This window comes from Scleropages formosus, chromosome 1 (assembly GCF_900964775.1).
Source record: "Scleropages formosus chromosome 1, fSclFor1.1, whole genome shotgun sequence".
Classification (NCBI taxonomy): Eukaryota; Metazoa; Chordata; class Actinopteri; order Osteoglossiformes; family Osteoglossidae; genus Scleropages; species Scleropages formosus.
This window is the reverse complement of record NC_041806.1, coordinates 49,925,570-49,946,023: the sequence shown is the minus strand read 5'-3', so window position 1 is coordinate 49,946,023 and position 20,454 is coordinate 49,925,570. Positions and strand designations below refer to the sequence as shown.

Here is a 20,454-nt window from a genome sequence, read left to right as displayed (position 1 = left end):
GGGTTACAAAGAAAGACCTTCTCACATCTGTACCTTAGGTGTTTCATGTCATGTCCTGCTTCACTTTTCCAACTGTCACATGATTGCCGGGAATCTTTTTCTGGATTCATGTTGTCACCATTAACAGGGTGTGGCTTTCTATCATCTACCGTGTCCAGTTCCAGGAAGTGTTTGAGGCACTCGCATTTATTTCACACCTGTCTTCTTGCTCCGCCCCTCCAGGGATGACGAGCACGCGCTGATCCTGCAGTACTGCCAGACACTTGGAGGCGAGTCTCCACTTGATCAGCCCCAGAGCCCTGCCCAAATCCTGCAGGCAGTGGAGAGGGAAGAGCGTGGGGAGCTGGAGCGAATTATTTCCCGGCTGGAGGAAGAGCAGAGGTATGCTGTCCACCCCCTAGCAGTCAGTACACCATGAATCCACCCACTCCCTGTCAGTCAGTGCTGGGCCCATCCGGTGAGTGCATTTTCTGATGATCTGTAGAGTCTTTATTTTAGCAGAAACATGCACACACACCACAAACAGGACTGGTTAGCAGCAGCTCTTTACAGAAACTGATTAGGAAACACACATCCTGAAGGTGGCTGCTGTTGCCATGCCTCCTCCTAGCATATGTGTGAGCAATTTATTGGCACTTACTGGAGCTTATATGAATGTGGTTGCAAAGGGTACCTAGTGCCGTGGGACCTGCAGGCTGAGATCACATGGTCACATGTGGAACAGAACCTGCCAGAGAGAACTGAACCTAAATCATGGAAACACTGGCATCAGCACTGAGCTTGGGACTTAAATTAATTTGCATAAAAATGTTACATCTGTTTGCCTCGAGAAACTGTAATTCACTGTTGGAGGGAAATTTTCATTGGCTTCGATTGTCAGCACTAAAAAATTCACCAAAGTTCTTGCTCAGGGAGAATTGTGTCAACATTGCATTATATTTCAAAAAGTTTCCAGCTCAGTTAAATACATGTAGAGTTCAGGCATCGAGGGAAAGGATCCAACATGATGTACTGGGTCTCAGTCCCATCTCCTCAAGCAAGTGTGTCACTCTTTGTAGCATGTTGTCCTTTAGTGGGCCTTTTTTCTGATGATAAGGGAGGAGTCTGTACCCTGGCATTCATCCTGAGCTGGAATGGCCTAATTCTTTTTGCAGGGTCATGTGACCGTGTTGTATCAGTGTCTCTTCTGTATCTGTGTACCAGGGCCCTGCAGCACGAGTATGAGCAACTGAAGGAGCAACATAGCCAGCGGCTGCATTCAGGTCCCTGGGAGCCCAGAACCGGTGGCCCTGAGGAAGCTGAGCTGCTTGCTGAGGCCAAACTGCTACGACAGCACAAGGGGCGCCTGGAGGCTCGGATGCAGATTCTGGAAGAGCACAACCTGCAGCTGGAATCACAGTTGCAGCGACTGAGACAGCTACTGCACCAGGTGAATGTGCGTGCACTTCTTTGTGTGTGTGTTGTTCGCCCCCTCATGACACAGTCAGGTGCATCCCTTTCACCCTCCCCCTCTCCATTTCCACTCAGGCTTGACCCATGTAGGAGGTACATTCAGTTGTGAGTGATGCTGTGCCACCCTCCCATCCTTTCCCCACCCTCTCCCCTTTGTTTACCTTCCACCTCTGGATCGAACGCTGCATCGGTCTGCTTGGAGCCACCCTCCTTGCTGCTGCCTCATCCCTCTTCATTATCACCTGTCATGCAGACAGCAGAAACACGACTCCGAGCATTGATTTTTATGATGCAGAAGGACAGTAAAATGCTCTATTGACTTCCTCTCCACACAAACAAACAAACAAACAAACGTTCTTTCACTTCACGACTGAGTGCTAGCAGAGCTGCAAATCACGTCCCTGAAGGCATCAGTGAGGAATCCCGGTGGAACGCGCTCAGTTTGCTTTGGGGTGATGATAATGTCAGTGTCCGATTGCCCAAGGAGAGCAGAAGTGAACTTCATGTCTCTGGAACTCTGGGCCTCCAGATTACTATTTACTTTTACTGTTTCTTTGACTATTTTCTCCAATCTGCCTAACAGTGTAAAGTTTGTACAACAAGCTACTTATACCGGTTTACCTGTTTATACAGCAGTGTCACATTTACTACATCATATTTAGTACCACCTTGGTCAAACTTAGTACATTCAGTTTAGATTTAAATCCAGGTCCCTTTATTAAACAGTGACAGCTTTAACCACTGCACCACCTGCTGCCCTAGTCCAAACCTACATGCTGTGGGTCTCTTGATCTAACTGCCATCAGGTCATTAGTTTTGGGACTGTTGCGCTCCAGCATCTGTTGATGGGTTGGTGGTCTAGATTGTCCTCTCCGTTTCCATGGTTACACCCCATTTTACAGAGAAACACCACCCCATGGATTAGTTTGGGGAAGAAAGTGTGAGTAGTGAGTTTGGGCTCAGTCTCCAGGGATGACAGCAGAAGTTTTGGACTTGGTTCTCCTTGTGACGAGACTCTGGCACTTTCGTCCTGACTGCACAGCTTCTTAGCAATGCTTTACGTCTCTGTACAGGAACACAGTTAAACCTGACAGCTAAATGTGTTTTTTTCCCAGCCTCTGATGAATCAGAGGTACAGAATAGTATCTTGTCATGGCAGACAGCCGTTTGACTGCGTTTTCATTGTTAGATTTTCTCCTCATCTCCTTCTGTCACCAGGAATCCGTTTTCAAAAGCTCCGAGTTTGGATCCAACATGATTGTGGTTAAAAACGATATGTTCAGAGACAGACAAAAGCTCAGTAATCGGTGTCTGTCAAGAGCTCATCTCTCTGCACCTGAACACACACACACACGCACACACACACACACACACACACACACACACGTACGCATGCAGTAAGTATATCTAGTGCTGACATGTATCTCTGTCCTTGCTTGTCCTGGCAGCCGGGGACAGACCCCAGGATCAATGGCGCTCCCCCCACCTCTCTGCTTCAGCAGTGCCCTCTCCAGCAGGATGCTGACTCCCACACCGAGAGAGCAGGTTAGTCCCCCCATCCCAAATAACACCCTGGTTGCACAGTTTTATCTGTTCCTTTAAGAACTGATGGTGTGATGACAGGAATCCCTGGGCACTTGATTATAGAACCCGTTGGGAAACAGTCACTCGGTGTGTTCGGCACTAACCCCAACAATGGATGGTACCCTTGCTCACCTAACAGAAGAGTGGTGTGCGGAGCCATTTCACTGTGTATGTATGTAACCCGTGACTGGTGTGTGAATGCTAGATGACATGCTGGAACCCCCACGCGAGAGCAACGCTGACCTGACGGACGTCATGGAGGAGATCAATAACTCCTTCCCAGCGTGCAGTTGTAAGTGTTCTTCCCGTGTGTGTGCGCTGCTGTGACTTTGCAGACCAAGTGCAGTAGAGGATGTGTGACTCCTCAGTACCCAGGACACTTTGCAGGACAGTTATTATTGGTCAGCCCAGATAAACACCTCATAGCACACACACGTGTGTGTGTGTGTGTGTGTGTGTGTGTGTGTGTGTGTGTGTGTGTTTTGTTTGTTCGTGTTGACCAGCGTTAAACTGATGATTGGAGAGGGGTTGTTTCCCTGTGTCTTGTGCACACACACGCGCACACAACCACACACACACACACATTACATTTATTCATGTAGTAGACGTTTCTCTCCAAAGTGACATACATCTCAGAGGAAAATGCATTACTCACAAAAAGTGCTTACAACATGAGGTATATACACACACATTGGTCACACTGGGCCTTCCCTGGTTCCCCCACCCCATTTGTATGTCATCCCATTTCCTCCTGCTACATTAGAAGAGCGTCAATGAGTGAGCTCAGACCAAGGTGGATGGCAGGTGTTTTACTGTGGACCCCCCGGGGGCTTCTCTCATGCTGATGGTTCCTGTGAAAGAGCAGTTTATGTTGCTCAGCTGTTATGAGTAGCTGATATGTACAGGTGGTGTTTCAGTGTGAGGTGAAACTAAGGAGGTCTGCGGTCAGAGAGCCATTCCTGTGCTGGTTTATCACCCCCTATGGGCCGTGGGGGGCCACACTGGAGCTCTTTACGAGGCTGATGGATCACCGGCTTTTTTGCTGCCTAATGTGCCGTTTGAAGTGTGGCGCCAAGGTGCTCCGCATGAAGGATTTATGGGGTGGGTTTCCTCACGCTTGAGGGGTGGGGGCGCACTGGGGCGCTGCCATGGGGGGTGGGATTTATCACTGCACTCTATGGCCCGTTCACAGGATCTGTCTGCTAATGACCTCATTTTACATAAGCAGAGGCTGTGGGCTGTAATGTGGACACCTCCTGGCAGCCGTGTCCTCTAGAATACTACCTTTAGATCTTGAACCACTCTGTGAGACCTGGACCAGTGGTCAGGACTAGCACTTAGGACCACACTGTAGCAGTACAGTTCAGCTTCTTTCATCCTGCACTACATCCTGCTGTGAACTTCCTGTTGCAGTTTTGCCACTGTTGTTCCTCTCCTGTGCAGAGGTCAGAGCATCATTGTCTCAAAGAGCTCCTCGCTTTTGTCGTTTCTTTCCTTTGCAGCTACAGGTAGTATTTTATCATGAGGGGAGGAGACAGAGCACTGATCACAGACTGTGGTATGCTTAGTCACTGTGGTACCAAAAGGGTAAATGAAAGGGCCTGATGGAACTGCAGGTAGAGCAGCCAGGTGTGTACTTGTTCCCTGAAGTTTGCTGGTTCAAGCCCCACTCAGTGCTTTTGCTGTGCTACCTTAAGTAGTTTTATTCCCCCTAACTGCTCCTTTATAAATGGATTAAATTATTGGTGCTTATTCAGCTGATGCTTTTACCCAAAGTGACTTACAGTTTTAATCCATGTTCATGTTTTTACCACTTGGTGGATTTTTACTGGAGCAATTCAGGGTAAGTACATTGAAGAGAGGTATTACAGCAATAAGTGGGATTCCAACCTGGAGCTTTTGAGTGCAAGGGGCAGTTGTAACCACTATGCCACCTGCTGCCCAATTGCTGTAATGTACTTTGATAAAGGCACCAGCTACCCAGTCTGTGAAAGGATTTCGAACACTGTAAGGCGGCTATGTGTCAGGGACACACAGAGATTTGCTTACCGTGTGTGTTTATTCATGTGCATATCAGAGTTTTGACTGGTCACTTCTCATTGGTCTAATGAGATCCTTGCTTCTTCCACAGCTTCCAGCGTGACCACCCGGCCCCAGGTGAGACGACCCCATCATGATCACCAATCACATGTTCTGCAGAGTTCAGCTTCTCCAGTGGCCTTTTTATATCCCCCATTGAAATTACCCCCAGGTGCCTCAGTATCACCCCCCCAGCAAGGTCAGGGGTGTTAGACATGTCGAAGAGGCTCAGTTCCACAACTGTGTAAGACTTATGGATAAGAGTTTTTTTTCTGAGCTGCATAAAAAGAGCTTTCTCTTCTCTTGACAAAACAGTTCACGCACGGTTGGTTGTTTAATGTTCCAGCCTCCTCGTTGTTAATGCATTGTTTCCAGGAAAATAATCACCGCTCTTCACTTGTCTGTGAACGGAGCGTATTGTACACAGCAGCCTGCTAACACTGCGTGCCCTCAGACCATGTTAGCGTACTGCGAGGCTCTGGTAGCGCCCCTTAATACCACGTTTCTGCCATTTGAAAGACTTTGCAGAAGGAGCCTCCTGCTCAGGGAGTTAATTAAAATCTGGTCAGCGTGGTATTTATTTGCCTTTAATGAGTAGATGTGTTACTCCTACAAATGTGTGCTGGGCTCTTTCTACAGTTTCCGTGCTGTAACTTATCGCTGCTTATCAGGTCCATTAGAGTGCCGCGACTCTGGCCTGAAATCAGTGGACTATAATGGCCATTTGGACACTCATTGTTTAGGAACAGACTGCTGTTCCATTACAGCCAGAAGACACGTCCCAGAATCACCAGCCCTCCCATATCCATCTGCTTTTAATTCCATTTCTGTTTGATTCACTTTCTTTCTTGGAGCATCAGTGTTAGAAATGTAATGTTTTTTTGCATTAACGGGGAACAAACAGCTGGTTGATGCCAACATCTCAGACGTTCTCCCTCTCTGTCAATATGGATAGATAGTGCCACTGGACACCAAGTCGGAAGCGGCTGTCAGCTGTCTGTCTTGTCAGGACATGGAGGTTGTGCTCACGCATCTTCTCCCTTTAGGTCATGTAAGGTGAGGAGTACGAGGAAGGCCGAAGAAGCCACTTGGCAGACAACGCGCTTTGCCTCTGACTCAGTCGTCAGCCCGACAGCAACCGAACCAAGAGCCTAGGAAGAGACACGCCGAAGACCCAAAGACATTGATCTGGACCACAGAACTTTACCGTGTTTTTGTCTCGCTCTATGCAATTGTACATTTAATGGACTGTAGAGTGTCCTGTAAGACGGATGGATGTTAGCGGTTTGTTGCAATGCGCAAGAGAGCGGGGGGTGGGGGGGTGGGGTTTCTATATGTGTATACCTTTTGCCGTCGCTGGGAGTTGATATGTTACCTGATTTTGTTCTGCAATCTGCATTAACACTGTAAAACAGCTTCCGTCGCCATGAGGGACAGTACTGTTTATTCTCAAGCTACACGTAAATATCTGCAGATGTACAGCTCCTGTAAGCGTTGCTGTTTTTATCTCTATTTTTGTAGTGCTTGTCGATTGGTTTCCCCGTTGTGCCTATTACACGTGTCATTCCAGTCGAGGATAGCCTTGCCGAAAAGAGGGAAAGGGCCCAATCTGCGTCCGGTTCTGGGGCCCCGGGCTGCTCTCCTCCTCTAGTCTAGGGTTCTAAAAGTGTGTTGAGAAGAAAGCCATGACCGCCTCGCTACCTCAGCCAGAGCCCCACAGAGCCGACGCTGCGCTTGAGACCGACGTCCGACACAGAAGGCCAAGTTCCCGCCGGCTGATGGACGGATGGTCCTGGAAAGGAGATGCAAACAGACAGACGAAACGCAACGTTGTGAGCGAGGGGCCACAAGACACCATCGCCGTGGTTACCACATGTTTGAGTTCTGTTGCCTTTAGCTGGCCTTTGTCCCTGAAAACAGATAAATGTGCACAATGTGTGTTACCGTGTGTTACAGTCAGTTTGAACACTATCCTTCAGCCCTCGGCATCCTGGCATGACGACACGCTGACGTCTTCTACAGATGAACTCTTTGTCATTCTGATATAGTTTAGAACGGTCACACTAAATCACATATGGCTGCATATGTTTTATTCTCAATAAATTTATGAAAACCGCTACTGTTCTCCTTCCTTCTTGGGTTCGTTACTCACGTTTGCTGTCACCGAGCTCCCTGAACCTGGGAAATCTGCTGTCTGGCATTGCACACCTGTCTTCTCCTGTCTTGTATGTCTCCAGCCTGAGGTCACGTGTAACGCTTTTTAGAGATGCCAGGAAATGATTTTGCACAGCAGTTGTCCTCAGACCTGGGTTTCCAGCAGCAAGTATCTACTACGGTACTTGGAGTGAAACACTTGTCCCACCGAGTCAAGCACTAAAACAAGTGTAACCTGTGGTACGTGGACATAGTAGTGGATGCTCTGTGAAGACTGGTTGGTGACCCTTGCTCATCCTGTTCTGGTCTCAGCATTTGGATCGGTGTTTACACGTCACCGTGGTTCACCTGTTCACAGACGGTTTGTGTACTGTAGCTGTGATTTGCCACCCGTTGCTTCCCCCCCCCATGGCCTGAATCGCAGCACATTTCTCCTCCCATGTACATTACTCAGTAAATGAGAGGTGAAGTGTAGACACGAGTTGCGTCCCCTTCACTCGCGCTTCAACGCCTTGTCTCTGCTGTGCAGTCACGCCTCCTGCTGTGGAGGTCATGTTGAACTGCCCTTGACCGTGTTCACGTACCTACCAAACCACAGGGCTTAGAGGAACTGGGATCTCCCACACTGATAGGATTGTGAGACTCACTGTGAGCTCCTACTGTCATTAAACCCCCATGGACACCCCCTACAGAGCGCCCCATGAGTAATATGTCTTGATTAAAGAACTGTCCTGCTTCTATTATTGTGCTTGAAATGAAATGTTGGGGAGCAGCACATTATACTCATCAGGCCTGTTCTACAAGTCATTAGTGCCTCTCCATCACAAGTCCGCTGTCCAATTAACTGCTGCAACACTCACTTTGCGGTCCAACTGCCTCCGAGTAGAAGAGCTTCCCGGTGGGGCTGGCAGGACTTCTCCACGAGGACACGGGACACCTGGGAAGCTCCGTGGCAGGTGAGTGTGTTACACAGTTTAGCAGAACACATTTACTCAAAGGTAGAGCTGTAGAAATGTGTTTTTGTTAAATTTGTTACTTCAACATGTGGAAAAGCCTAGAAGCGACCTAGGTCTTTGAACACTATGCCACCTATTGGTTCAGTAACAACATAAATGAGCACCTTACCCCCAATTTCACTGTTACTGCCGCGCGCGCAGCCAACGTTCACACTGTATGTTTTCAGAGGCGCAGAGAAGCCGAAGTTGTGGCCCTACAGGTGTCCCTATGGTGTGACTCGGAATCGACGGGACTTCTCAGTTTGGTGAGTTTCTGGTTCTGACCTGTTTATTCTAGGTGCTGTTGTGAGTAATACCCCAGAAGAGATATATGGCTCCCGGGGACGTGGGCACGCCTTCCCCCGACTCAGCTGTTTTCTGAGAGCTAAATCAGGAACCCCTAAAACATCGATTTGTGCAGAACGTGTTTTATCGCTGCTTAATGCACTCCATTAAACTGATGGCTCCCGCAGAGCATCTTGGGTAGACAGGAGATGCCAAAGCGATGGGGTTCCACTGCAGCCTCCAGACCGAAACCAGCTGGGGTGTCCGATACCACCGCCTGCACCTCTCATGTCACGCTCTGAGAGGCTTTGCCGGATGCTGGGAAACCAACCCGAGCTGCTCCCCTCTCAGGCTGCTGTTGTCTCAGAGTTTTGTTAGAGGAGCAAATGCAGTTGACCAAGATGTGCTCGAGAAGTGGGTATCCCATAATCCCCAAGGTTCAGTACTGCCCCTTGTACTCGTGATGGCTTCTCTCCAAAGCAACATACGAGTACTAGCAAGTATTTACCTGATACCTTGACCCAAAGTGACTTAATGTCAGGTACACTGTGCTAACCTTCCTACATCAGTTGATCTTCTATAGCAGAGAAGTGTAATACACTCATTCATTCACCTAGTCACACACCAAAGGCAATTTAGTCTCCAGTTCACCTCTAACATGTCTTTGTACTGTGGGAGGAAACCAGAGCGCCTAGAGGAAACCTGTGCAAACGTGGTGAACGCAGACTCCACCGAGACCGAGGCGTGTTAAAACCCACGTCTGAATGCAGAGCCCAGGAGCTGCGAGGCACCAACGCTACCTGCTGCTCCGCTGTGCCGCAAATACCCCAAACCGCACGTTTTGCCGGTGAAATAGTTGTCAGTTCAGATCTCGGCGAAAAACAAAGTATGGATTAAAACAGATCAATATTTGTGTATGCTGAGCCTATATTTATATTTACGTTTGTGCCTCATCGGCCGCGCAGGTCTCCCCTGGGTCGGTGAATGAAACCTACGACACACACTGTATGTAACACACACCGTTTAACACACACCGTCTGTGTGCCAATTTCCTCCTGAGCAGTTTGTCACATTCGATCATGCTGGACGTTGGGTCGGCAAAGAGCTTCCCGGATGCCCTTCACATGAAGTCAGCATCAGTGTCAGGTACCGATTTCCCAGCCCGTCCCGCAGCTCCTGATTGGCGCTCTCCTTATTCCCAGAGGCCCGTAGGTTTATGTAAAAGTCAAATTAGAAACATCGCCGTCTCCGTACAATAATGGTAGCTATGGAAACGTGCCTTTGATCTCAGAATGCTGCGTATCCTCATGTCACGCATCTTAGGTAAACCTGTTAGCCCTCATCGTTGTTTAATTGACTTTGGCTGCACATCTAATTGTGTGTTTTTATTACCCCGCCCCAGCATGCTCAGCATCGCCATAATTTGTGGCTCAGATTGCACTTCCTTAATTTGGTTTTGGGGAAGACAAGTATACATAAATTGTGTGTTTATTTAATCTAGCGTGCAGGACTCAGGCGATAGGTCGGGGGCGCGTCATCCTCCAGGGGGCGCAAGCGAGTCCAAGCGGCTCTGTATCAGGGCTCTGTGGGGCTCCGAGGAGCAAGGCCTCACAGAACAGCGGCAAAAACAAGCCCAAAGGGGTAGTGGCGTAAAAGCAAAATTACAGAGGTGGCGAAACGGGGGGAACGGCGAACCCGATGACGGGAGAGATGAGAAGGGCGCCGCGGCTCATTGGCTCAGGGGCTGCCGGGGGGGCCTTCGGGGCCGTTCTCCTCATTGCGGAGTCCGTTTCCTCACGCTCAGTGCAGCTTCCCCTCGGGCCTCAAATGTGCTGTCATGCTCTCTAGCAGAAAATTAATTAAAAACTGATATGATGCAAATTCAATGGCTCAAGTAGGGGGACCAGCGGCAGCAGGTGATGAATCGCGGCTTGGCGGTTTTGTGCGTAGCGTAGCATAGCAGAGCGTTTAGTCATCGCCGTGCAGTCGAGAGGCTCGGGTTTGAATCCCACCTCCTGCTGCGATACCCTCGATCATGGTACTTACTCTGAACCGATGCAGTAAAATTTACCCTGCGAAATCAGCGTAAGTAGCTCGGTGTACAAACCTCACATTGTAAGCCACCTTGCTAAAACGGTGAGATAAACAACTGAGCAGAACTAATGTGACGGGTTCGCCAGGCCAAGCGCTTTGACCGTTTTCCCAGTCGGCTCTTTGGAGGGAACCTTTGCCGACATCGATTCGTTTACCAGAAGCTTTGCCTTTACCGCCTTTCTTGGGCTGATACGTTTGATTGCTAAAAGCTTGTGTTGGCTATGAAGATCAATAGCGGCGCCGCTCTCCTCTCTCGGGCGCACGCTGCTCTGTAATCTTAGACAAACTCGGCTTTCGCCGAGTCCAATAAATCTGCTAATCGCCCGGCGCTTTTGATTTCCATCAAAGGGAGAGGCGCCGCCAGGCGCTAATGGGGCAGGGGCTGTACGGCGCTGAGCGACACGCGCAGGACTAGCTGTCGGAGCCCTGCCTCGTGAGCAGCCAGTGTTTGTTTTGGGCATTTGGAGGGAAGCGGACGGACACAGAAGGGACACCTGAGGGACGACACCTCTCTGAGGCCTTTGTCGTTGTGCTGTGAACCCAGTAGGCAGGGCAGGGCCACCGGGCGGCATAGGGGTTAGAGCTGCTGCCTTTGGACCCAAAGGTTACAGCTTTGAATCCCACCTCCAGCTGTAGCACCCTTGAGCAAGGTACTTACCCTGAATATACCCTAGTGAAATTACCCGGCTGTATAAATGGATAAAACTTGTAAGTCACTTTGGAGAAAAGTATCAGCTAAATGAATAAATAAATGTAAAGGACCTGGGTTTGAATCCCAACTCCTGCTGCAGTGCCCTGGGTCAAGATACGTGCCCTGAATTGACACAATAAAAATTACCCAGCTGTATAAATGAGTAAATCAGTGTAAGGAACTGTTAGTTTATTTTTACAGTTTAGTAGAGTTAATTTGTCACATTCCACCATATGAACCATTATACATTACATGAGTAGGTGCATGAAGGTTTATCCATTATTCAACAATTTCTAATCGCAAAATTACTAAAGAGAAACATTTACCGTACGTCTGTCGCGCTCTTAAGAGATCAGCTGAGAAGCAAGTCCGAAAGAGGTGAGTTTTGAGACCCTTCTTAAACGTAGAGAGAGATTCGGCAGTTCTGAGGGAGAGGGGGAGGTCATTCCACCATGTCGGAGCCAGAATCGAAAACATTCGTGCTTTTGATTGTGGACATTTTGCACCTGAGACCAAGTGGGCTGAGGTGGAGGACTGAAGCAGCCAGGTTGGGGTTGGGCGAGCGATCGGGTCTTGTAGATATCAGGGATCAGATCCGTTGATGGTTTTGTAGGCTGTAATCGGTGTGTTGAATTTGGTCCGGGCATCTATGCATAACCAGCGCAGGGAGACGAGGAGGAGCGATACGTGGGAACACTTTGGCAGGTCTAGCGCGACCCGTACCGCGGTATTTTGTGTCAGTTGGAGAGGTTTGATGGCAGAAGACAGGAGAGAGCTGCGGTCTTCCAGAAGGGATATCTCCACGGCCCGGAGCACGAGTGGCGAAGAGGCTGCAGGTCGGAGATGTGGAGGGAAAGCGAGACTCGATTCACTCGTCGCTCCCAGGTTCTTCGCCGAGGAAGTAGGCGACATGAGAGATTAGGAAAGAGCAGAAATTCTCATTTAATGAGCTGCATCTCATTTGCACTTGTCTAAAACACACTATTTTACCGCAGCTGGGTGACACATTTCCCGCTGTTATTTTTGTTTACAGCTGGTCTGAAACACGTGGAAGCTCCTCAAGCTGCACGTCACCGCTGTTCGGCGTCGGAGGTTAGCGGCGAAACTTCGCTGAAAGCTCAGCGAGCCGAAACGGAAAAAAGCTCCAAGAGGACAGACGAGCCCACGTACAATGGATCTAATTGGACCGACGGGTCCCGCTGCGATAACGAGCGGTTGGAGACCCGGACTTAACAATGGAATATTTAATTAGCGCTGCTTTATTCCTCTCCTTAGCAGATGTCATTATTCAGAGCGACTTGCTTACATCGTATCAGAATTCTTCGACTGACTCGCTCCATTAACCGGGTTAAACGTCTTTCTCAAGGATATAACGCACATCTTTGCTGCGATGGTAACTTTCTCCACGGATGTCCATGACCTCCTCTATAAACATCTACCTATAATCCCCATCTGCAGTTCTTCATAGCTGCCCAACTACATTTACATTTATTTATCTCACTCCTTTATCCAAGGAGATTTACTATTTTAGGTAAGTTTACCCTGATCCACCCAGTTATACAGCAAGATATTTTACTGTATCATTTCAGGGAAAGAACTTCGTCTAGATACTACAGCAGAAGCGGGATTCTAACCGGAGGTGTCCGTCGTGGCGACTCTAATTGCTACGCCACCCGCCGTTTGTTCGGTGAGCAGCTTTTTGCTATCGTTTGTTGAAAAAATGGATGAATATGAAAATATGGATTTTGTCTTACAGTTGAGCCTATTTATCCAGCTCAGTATCCTGCTGGAGCGACTGCGATCGCGTTCCTTGTTGAGATTACCCACAGTGCTCGCTCATGGCACTCCTCGCTTGGGGAGGTGTAATTTCTGCGACTCGAGGGACAGTTGAGAGAACAAAAGCGAACTCGCGCTACGCTTCTTCATCGATCCCGTCTGTAATTCGAACTTCTGCCGCCGCCGTCGTTCGGAACGCTTTCTTCCTGTGATGAAGAGCTGAATGTGAACCTCTGCGTAATGAAATCCTGACAGGAGGGTAACCGGAGTCACGTGTGGCCCTGCCGTGTAAACATCTCGGGGGCAGCCGGCACCGTAGTGGTCAGAGCTGCTGCCTTCAGATCGAAAAGTTTGCAGGATCGAATCCCACCTCCTGCTGTAATGGCCTAGATCGGGGTACTGACCCGAAGAACTGCTCCAACAAAAATGATCCAGCTGTCAAAATGGGTAAATTGGTGTAAACAGTTTAACAGAGGCAGCTGGTAGCACAGTGTTTAGAGCTGCTACCTTTGAACCCAAAGGTTGCAGGTTTAAATCCCACCTCCAGCTGTAGTACCCTTGAGTAAGGCTCTCGCCCCAACTGTAAGTATTTTAACGTTCTGAGTCGCTTTGGAGAAGAGCGTCAGCTAAACGAATGTTATTTGTCAAATAAAACGTTTTCTTGATTATTAGAGGACAATCAGATCGCATTTCAGGAGCCATTCATGCAGAAATCCAGACGATGCCAAAGGCTTCACACACTTCTCGTCGCAACCGCCTGTCGCCCCGTGCAGACGGCGACCCGACTCATCACAGCGGCTGTCGTCAGCGCCTAATGTTCCCACGAGCTTCTGATCCAAGAGCAAATATCGCATCTCAAAGTGTTTGTTTCTTTACTTATCCGAGCAGAAGCGGTTATCTCACAGGCTTCCGCCCCTCAGCCGTAATTGTCTTTCTCACGGCCTCATTTTCTCCAGTCTCCAACCAAATGAATTGAATTGAGATATAATCCTGTAGGCATGACTGCGCCCATCTCTCCTCTCTCTCTCTCTCGACAGGAGTCGTGCTCCCTACTAGCCGAAGGAGCTGCAGGAGAAGGTTTCCCACGGAACACGAGCCCTGTGACCACCACCATCGCCACCATCATCAAGATCGCTGTCGCGACCAGCGCGGTCCTGACCGAGCTGGAAAACACCAGCGATCCTGCAGCCGCGCGGCACGTTCACAGCATCTCCTTAATGACCATACGCTAATGTAGGTGACCTCAGGTGCGGAGTCGACAGATGGGATGCGCGCGCGGCCCAGCGCTCCACGTTCCATCTCCCTTTGAGCGCAGTTGAGCGGCGAGCCGCACGTCTTTGCAACCCTGGATGCTTTTAACACGGAGGATCGATACGTTTTTACCTCAAATTGGTTTCGGAGAAGCTGAGTCGATGCTTTTCGCTCTCGCCGACGCCGGGGCAGCCACGTCCCGTCTCTTTTTGTCCTCCCGTGTGTCTCACAAAGACGGCCTTTTAAAGGGGCCCTTTGTTCCCCCCTCATATTTACTCCCTTTGTGCCTCATTTAATGCCTTCGCTTGTTTGCCTCTTCATTTCACATTTTGCCAGCTGCTGCTCCTGGACACCTTGTAGCCGCAATTAGGGCGCGAGGAAACGCAGCGCTAACGTTTCATACGCTCCTTTTCTTTACCGGCCCACCGGTGATTCCATCTTAACCGGGGTCTTTGGCGTCCGTCCCAGCTCCTGAGACGGGGAACACATTGTCCTTTGAAGTGAATTGTGCTCCTGTGACAGTTATGGATGATTTCAATGACTTTTTAAATAACCTTTTTAATTGTCCATAACTACTCCTTCATTAGCATTCATAAATCAGTTTAGTAAATGTCTAAATCTGTCACTGTCTGAAATGATGGCCCAGATTTCTGTTTGGGCAACACGTTGGGACAGTGTGGAATGGAAGCAGCAGGGGTGTGGGTGTGTGTGTGTGCGCGCATGTGCATGTGATCACGTCCCTTCCATAGGCACGTCCCAAACCCTCCGCTTTGGGAAGAGGACCTGTCGACAAACGGCACGTGTCTTCAGGGAGGCTTCGGCTCTCTGTCACTTTCTCTCGTGCCAAACGGTGACGACAGCATGTCTGTTAACCGCTTTGCCCGTTTTAAATCGTCGCTAAGTACTGATTGTGGACGTCACACACGTGTCGTCTGTATGACTGATGGGGGGCAATTGCTCCAGTGTAGCTTTAGTGCTAACAGATCGAAAGTCTTTTACATGTACATTTATTCACTTTGTAGACGCTTTTCTCCAAAGTGACTTACAGCGTTAAGGTTACAATTATTTACCCATTTATACAGCTGGTTAATTTTACTGGAGCAATTTAGGGTAAGTACCTTGTTCAAAGATACTACAGCTAGAAGTGGGAATCAAACCTGCAACCTTTGGATCCAGAAGCAGTAGCTCTAACCACTACGCTACTGGCTGTCCCATCCCTTTTTCACTCTTGGTTTTAACCCTGATGTGGTGGACTGAGTTCTCGCTGTCCCTCGCAGCTGCTGAATCCCTCCCAGCATCCAAGACTCTCAAACCCATCTCTATCAGACCCATTTCTCTCCTGATCTCCTGGCAGCTACATAGATGAGTCCAGCCCTGTTAGCTATAATTATCTCTGTATTTGCTATTTCAATTTCACTTCCATAGGAGCTACTGGAGGGATGTGAACCAACACCATGGTGGTGTCAGACACACAAGTTGTGGCTCAAAAATCCCGTGTCTGATTCTAAAGCTCTTCAGCTGTTGTTGATGCACTGTGAGGGGAGTGCGAGTCTTGCGATTTCTTCCGTTTTTACTCTCCTCCAAGTTCAAGAGCCATAAGTTGCACACGAGAGCCAAATGTTGCTGGACCAAATGGCGACCCGTTCCAGAGCGCAAAAGGATTGTGTCGCACTCCAGCGCCCCGAGTGCCCCCCCTTCCCGTCTCGGACGGACCTCGCTCTTATTTTTCTGCCACTGAAGGACTGATGTTTGCTGAAGGCCACCGCCACCCATTTAATAACTACTTGAGCACCATAAAAACCTGCCGTTTCCCTCGAGTTTCCCCGAGGAAACGGGCGGCTGTGCGCCTGCTACCAAATATTTGTTTTTTTGCCTTCCTCTCGGTCGCGTATTTAGGTCACGTTATTTCCTAGAGCTGAGAAAATGTCTACACAGCACTGCGAGCCCTGTGAAGGAGGGCAGAGCTCGCAGCAGTGTGTGTGTGTGTGTGTGTGTGTGTGTGTGTGTGTCGGGGGGGATCTCAGCGAGACCCCTGCAGTCTCCTCCCACACACCTGTCTTTCCTTTGATTTCTCGCCACAGGGAGGATCCGGCACCATGCGACCTGCGGTGCGTAAAGGCATCCTGCTAAGTGGGGGAGGGGGTGGGGTGCGCGGGAAGACCACACGCGCCACGATCGACAGGTGCGGGCGCCGGGGGGCGTACGGAGCCGAGTCCCGCCGGGAGCCGGAAAGGCCCGAGCCCCGGTACGAAAGGGAAAGAAGGAGCGACGTTGAAAGGTGGCGTGTGAGGGGAACCCGGTCGACGTGCGACCCGTCTCCCCGCAGAACCGCGATCCGCACGCGTGCGAGACCAAGCGCCGTCCGGGAACGGCACGGGGGCGATCCACGGAGACCGATCGTCACGGAGACGCGGAAAAGCGGCGGATCTCCAGGGTCGCGCAGCAGTTGAGCTCTTCCATATAATTCATACTTTTTTTTCATCCTTCTGCGCCGCTCTTGGTGCCTCCGGTCCCTGATCAAAGTAAAGAGACTCACTGACGGAAAGGAGGACAGATGGACCGAAGGACAGACTTAAGTACTTGTGTCAAAAGCTGGAAGAGCCACGGCCACAGCATTGTCCACTAACTATTTTCACCACGTTTTACTGATAAAACGAGTTCAAAATCATGTATGAATCTGAGCTCGGAATAATGAAACTCTGCTGATGAAGCGAAGGTCGTCCTTGTCCCTCCTGGAACGAGTGCGATGCGGGACGGGCCGTTCGTTCCGTCACGCTGTTCGTGTGTCGCTCGGACCCGAGGCCTGAGGGGGTCCTCGCCGCGGTATTCCCACAAAGCACAGGAGCGAAGCGGGTGACGGGGTCTGGGTTTGAAGGCCGAATTTCCGACACGTTGCTGCTTTCACCTGCTCTCTCTCTGACCCACAGGACCCCGGTAACTTTCTGAATGGACCGCAGCTGCGGGTAAAACCACTGAAAAAGGAAACCGTTTTTTTAATGTTAAGTTTTGGGAGCATTTTCACGTTTTCGGCGGTTTTAACCTCAGCTGTCCGACGCTCGGCACGGACACGGAGGACGTGGTCACGGTCGGAGGGGTGTCACACTATGGGGGGGAAAGGGGGTCACACCAAGACCGGGGAGCTCAGGGTTTATAAATGCAAACACTGGGCTGTGTCGGCGCGGTCACTCGCAGCACGTTCCTCGTTGCCGGGGGAACTGGTGCACCGTTAATGAGGGTCCCCATGGAAACAGTTCCCCTTGAACTACATTCACACACACACACACACACACACACACACACACACACACACACCATCTGAACCGCTTGTCCCATATGGGGTTGCAGGGAGCCAGAGCCTAACCTGGCAATACAGGGCGCAAGGCTGAAGGGGGCGGGGGGGGGACACACCCAGGACGGGACACCAATCTGTCACAAGGCACCCCAAGTGGGACTCGAACCCCAGACCCACCGGAGAGCAGGACCCGGTCAAACCCACCGCACCACCACACCCCCCTCGAACATGAAGTAGCGCAGCATAAATATGTCAACACAAAAACAATAATAGTCGTGAGAATGTCGAAGATGAACACAAAAATCTGTGTCCCTGAGTATTGGATCGATGCCCAGTCAGTCTGTGCACAGTCTGAAAGTTCAGTGAGTCTTTTCTGCAGCCAAAATATGTGTTTAATGTGAAACTGGTGACTCTAAATTACCCAAAGTGTGTGTGTGTGTGTGTGTGTGTGTGTGAAAAACACGGAAAAAGACTTTCCCAAACTCTTTTCTTCCCGGCAACAGGAGAACACTGGCGCTTTTTAGCGTTTCCATGTTTTCGGCAATGAATTGTTCCCGGGAGTCGCACGGCGCGCAGTGCAGATAATACGCATCGCTTTGGTGGGGGATGAACAAAAGGCGCTTTTAAGTGGTCTGTGCAGGGAGCCCAGCGCCGATAGCCTTGGGTCAGACGCCGCACGCCTTGCGCTACGCTGATAATTTCGCGGTTGAGGCGCCCGCCTGCCGCCGGGGCCCCGTGCTGAGCTCAGCGGTACAGTACAGCGCGGACAAAGTGCGCGTCCAAACCCCGTTTTTACACCGTTGGCCGGGAGATGAGAAGAGGGCCGCCGGCGTCGCCCCGCCGCCGTTTCGCCGAGCTTCCGAGCGACGCGCAGTCGCAGTCCAGGTGATCCCCGTGCCGCGGGTAACCCGTCCTCCGGCCTGCGGAAGCGATGGGCATCAAGACCTCTGTGTTCCAGGGGCTCTTTAACGTGTCCTTTGGCCGCTGCGCCACCTGCTGTCCGTTGTCTCGGGAGACGGGAAAATGGGTGAAGTAAACGGGATGAAGACTTCGCTTCTTGCCCGGATTTCGCTTCTCTCGCTGCAGCTCGACCGCGTCCCTCGCGCCCTTCCGGCAGCTCCTCGAAGAAACGGCGCCTCCCCCGTCCTCCTTATCCCAGAATCCCCCGGGGCCGACCCCCGTTGACGCAGAACCGGGAGCTCGTCGCTCCTCGCACCTTTCGGCGCAGGCTGTACGCTCCCCCTCGACCGCGCGCTGCCCCAAACGCGCCTCATAAGCACCTCTGCGTCGGGGCGCTGCCTTTTCTGCTTATACCGCGGTACGTCCTGACGTGTCCTTGTCAGCGGAACATTAGCAAAAACTGAGCAAAAACTGGCAAAAACGCAGCGCAGCTGCGGGTGCCGAGCAACGCGGCATTACGGTGCCCCCTTCCCCCCCGCCGTTCGCCCGGCTAATTAAAGAGCTCGAGTTAGAGGTGTCCGAGCGGAACGGCCTCGTTTCCGGGACCAGGCGTTATCGATGTTCCCCTGGGCCTTCGCTACCGGGTGCGAAGGCCGCCCGCATCCAGAAGAGCGGAGGAGGGATTAAAGTGCATCGCCTCCGCGCGGCTCGCACCTTCCGCCGGGCCCGGTGCGCTCATCTACCCAGCAATTATTGCCCCTTTTATTATTATTATTATTATTTCTTCCCGGAAACTTACGTGCTCCGAAACCAAAGTGGCAGTTAATGAAACTCGGTTAAATTTAATTACGAAACGAAGTTTTATTTGCGCTTTCACAGGACGTTCCCTTATTCCCGGCCCTTTGAGCTGCGTCTCGGACTCCGCGAAACGAACTCGTCGCCACCGCCCGACTTCCCCTCCCTCGTCAGCGTGTTCACGCCGTTATCCGTACCCTGCCGACAAGGGCGACGAAGGGCTTCCGCCGCGATGGCGCAGCGGCGGCGGGGCCTGAACGAGGCGTGACGGAGAAGGAAGAAAAAGGGCGGACGGTCTCCGCTGGCCGAACGGGACGAAACGTCTCCGCCCCGAGGGCTCCGAGCTCCCTCCTCCGACACGTAGAGCGCGATGCCGCTGCTGGATTTACACCACCTGTTAGGTGCCCTATTAATGATTATTTAACGTCAGATATTCCCAGGTTTATGGTTTTGCGGTTTTGCAGCTGCTGGGACGTCCTTCCTTCCGGAGAGTGACGCCCTGCGTTTTCCAGCCTCGCGAAGGTCCCTCTAGCTCTGGTCTGGAGAACCTCGCCGGACCGCCGCCGGGAGACCACCCTCAGGGGCTCCGCAGCAAGGTGAGGAACTAGAACATTCTGTAGGTTTGTCAGGCAGAGAGCAGATGGCACACCCCCTCCCCTCCTCGGGTCTCGGCGCATGGTCCGGGCACTCGACTCTCGGTGTCGTGCCCCCCCCCCCCGTTCCGGACCGATGAGCTCGTTCTCCGATGGGCTCCACAGGTGCAGCGCAGGAGCCCTTGCGGGACAGATGACTCGTAGACACAGAGATGAGCTCCGGTGCCTCATTTCCCCAGGCGGCGCTCGGAGCCGGAGAAGCTCGGCCTCCTCGGAATTGGATTTTGCGGCGCCTCGAGCCCCGCCGTCTGGCTGCGCGTGACGGGCGGCCGCGGAGGGTCGGCTCTTTTCTTCTCGGCGCGTCTCTCCCTTTGTCTTTCGTTCGTCACCCTGGCGCGGCGGGAACGAAGCAGGAGACCGGTTCTCCGCCCCCTTGCTCGTGTGAGAACGGCCCGTTTGCCGGAAGGTGCCGGAAGTATGTTCCCATTGACCCCGAGTCATCCGCATAACTGA

The 20,454-nt window shown here is 51.2% G+C and overlaps 1 protein-coding gene across 4 annotated transcripts in view; it reads left to right on the top strand.

The window, feature by feature from the left end:
• Positions 1–6,420, top strand: part of utrn (utrophin) — a 110,192-nt gene extending 103,772 nt beyond the window's left edge. For 3 of the 4 annotated variants that reach the window (XM_018730242.2, XM_018730239.2, XM_018730240.1), the window contains 6 exons: positions 223–381; positions 1,204–1,435; positions 2,901–2,997; positions 3,242–3,328; positions 5,168–5,193; positions 6,162–6,420. In XM_018730242.2, the coding sequence (XP_018585758.1) occupies positions 223–381; positions 1,204–1,435; positions 2,901–2,997; positions 3,242–3,328; positions 5,168–5,193; positions 6,162–6,170 (610 nt within the window). In that variant the 3' untranslated portion in view covers positions 6,171–6,420. The remainder of the gene's footprint in view (positions 1–222; positions 382–1,203; positions 1,436–2,900; positions 2,998–3,241; positions 3,329–5,167; positions 5,194–6,161) is intronic. The other variant, XM_018730238.2, reaches the window with a different exon arrangement.
• Positions 6,421–20,454: the final 14,034 nt, after the last annotated feature.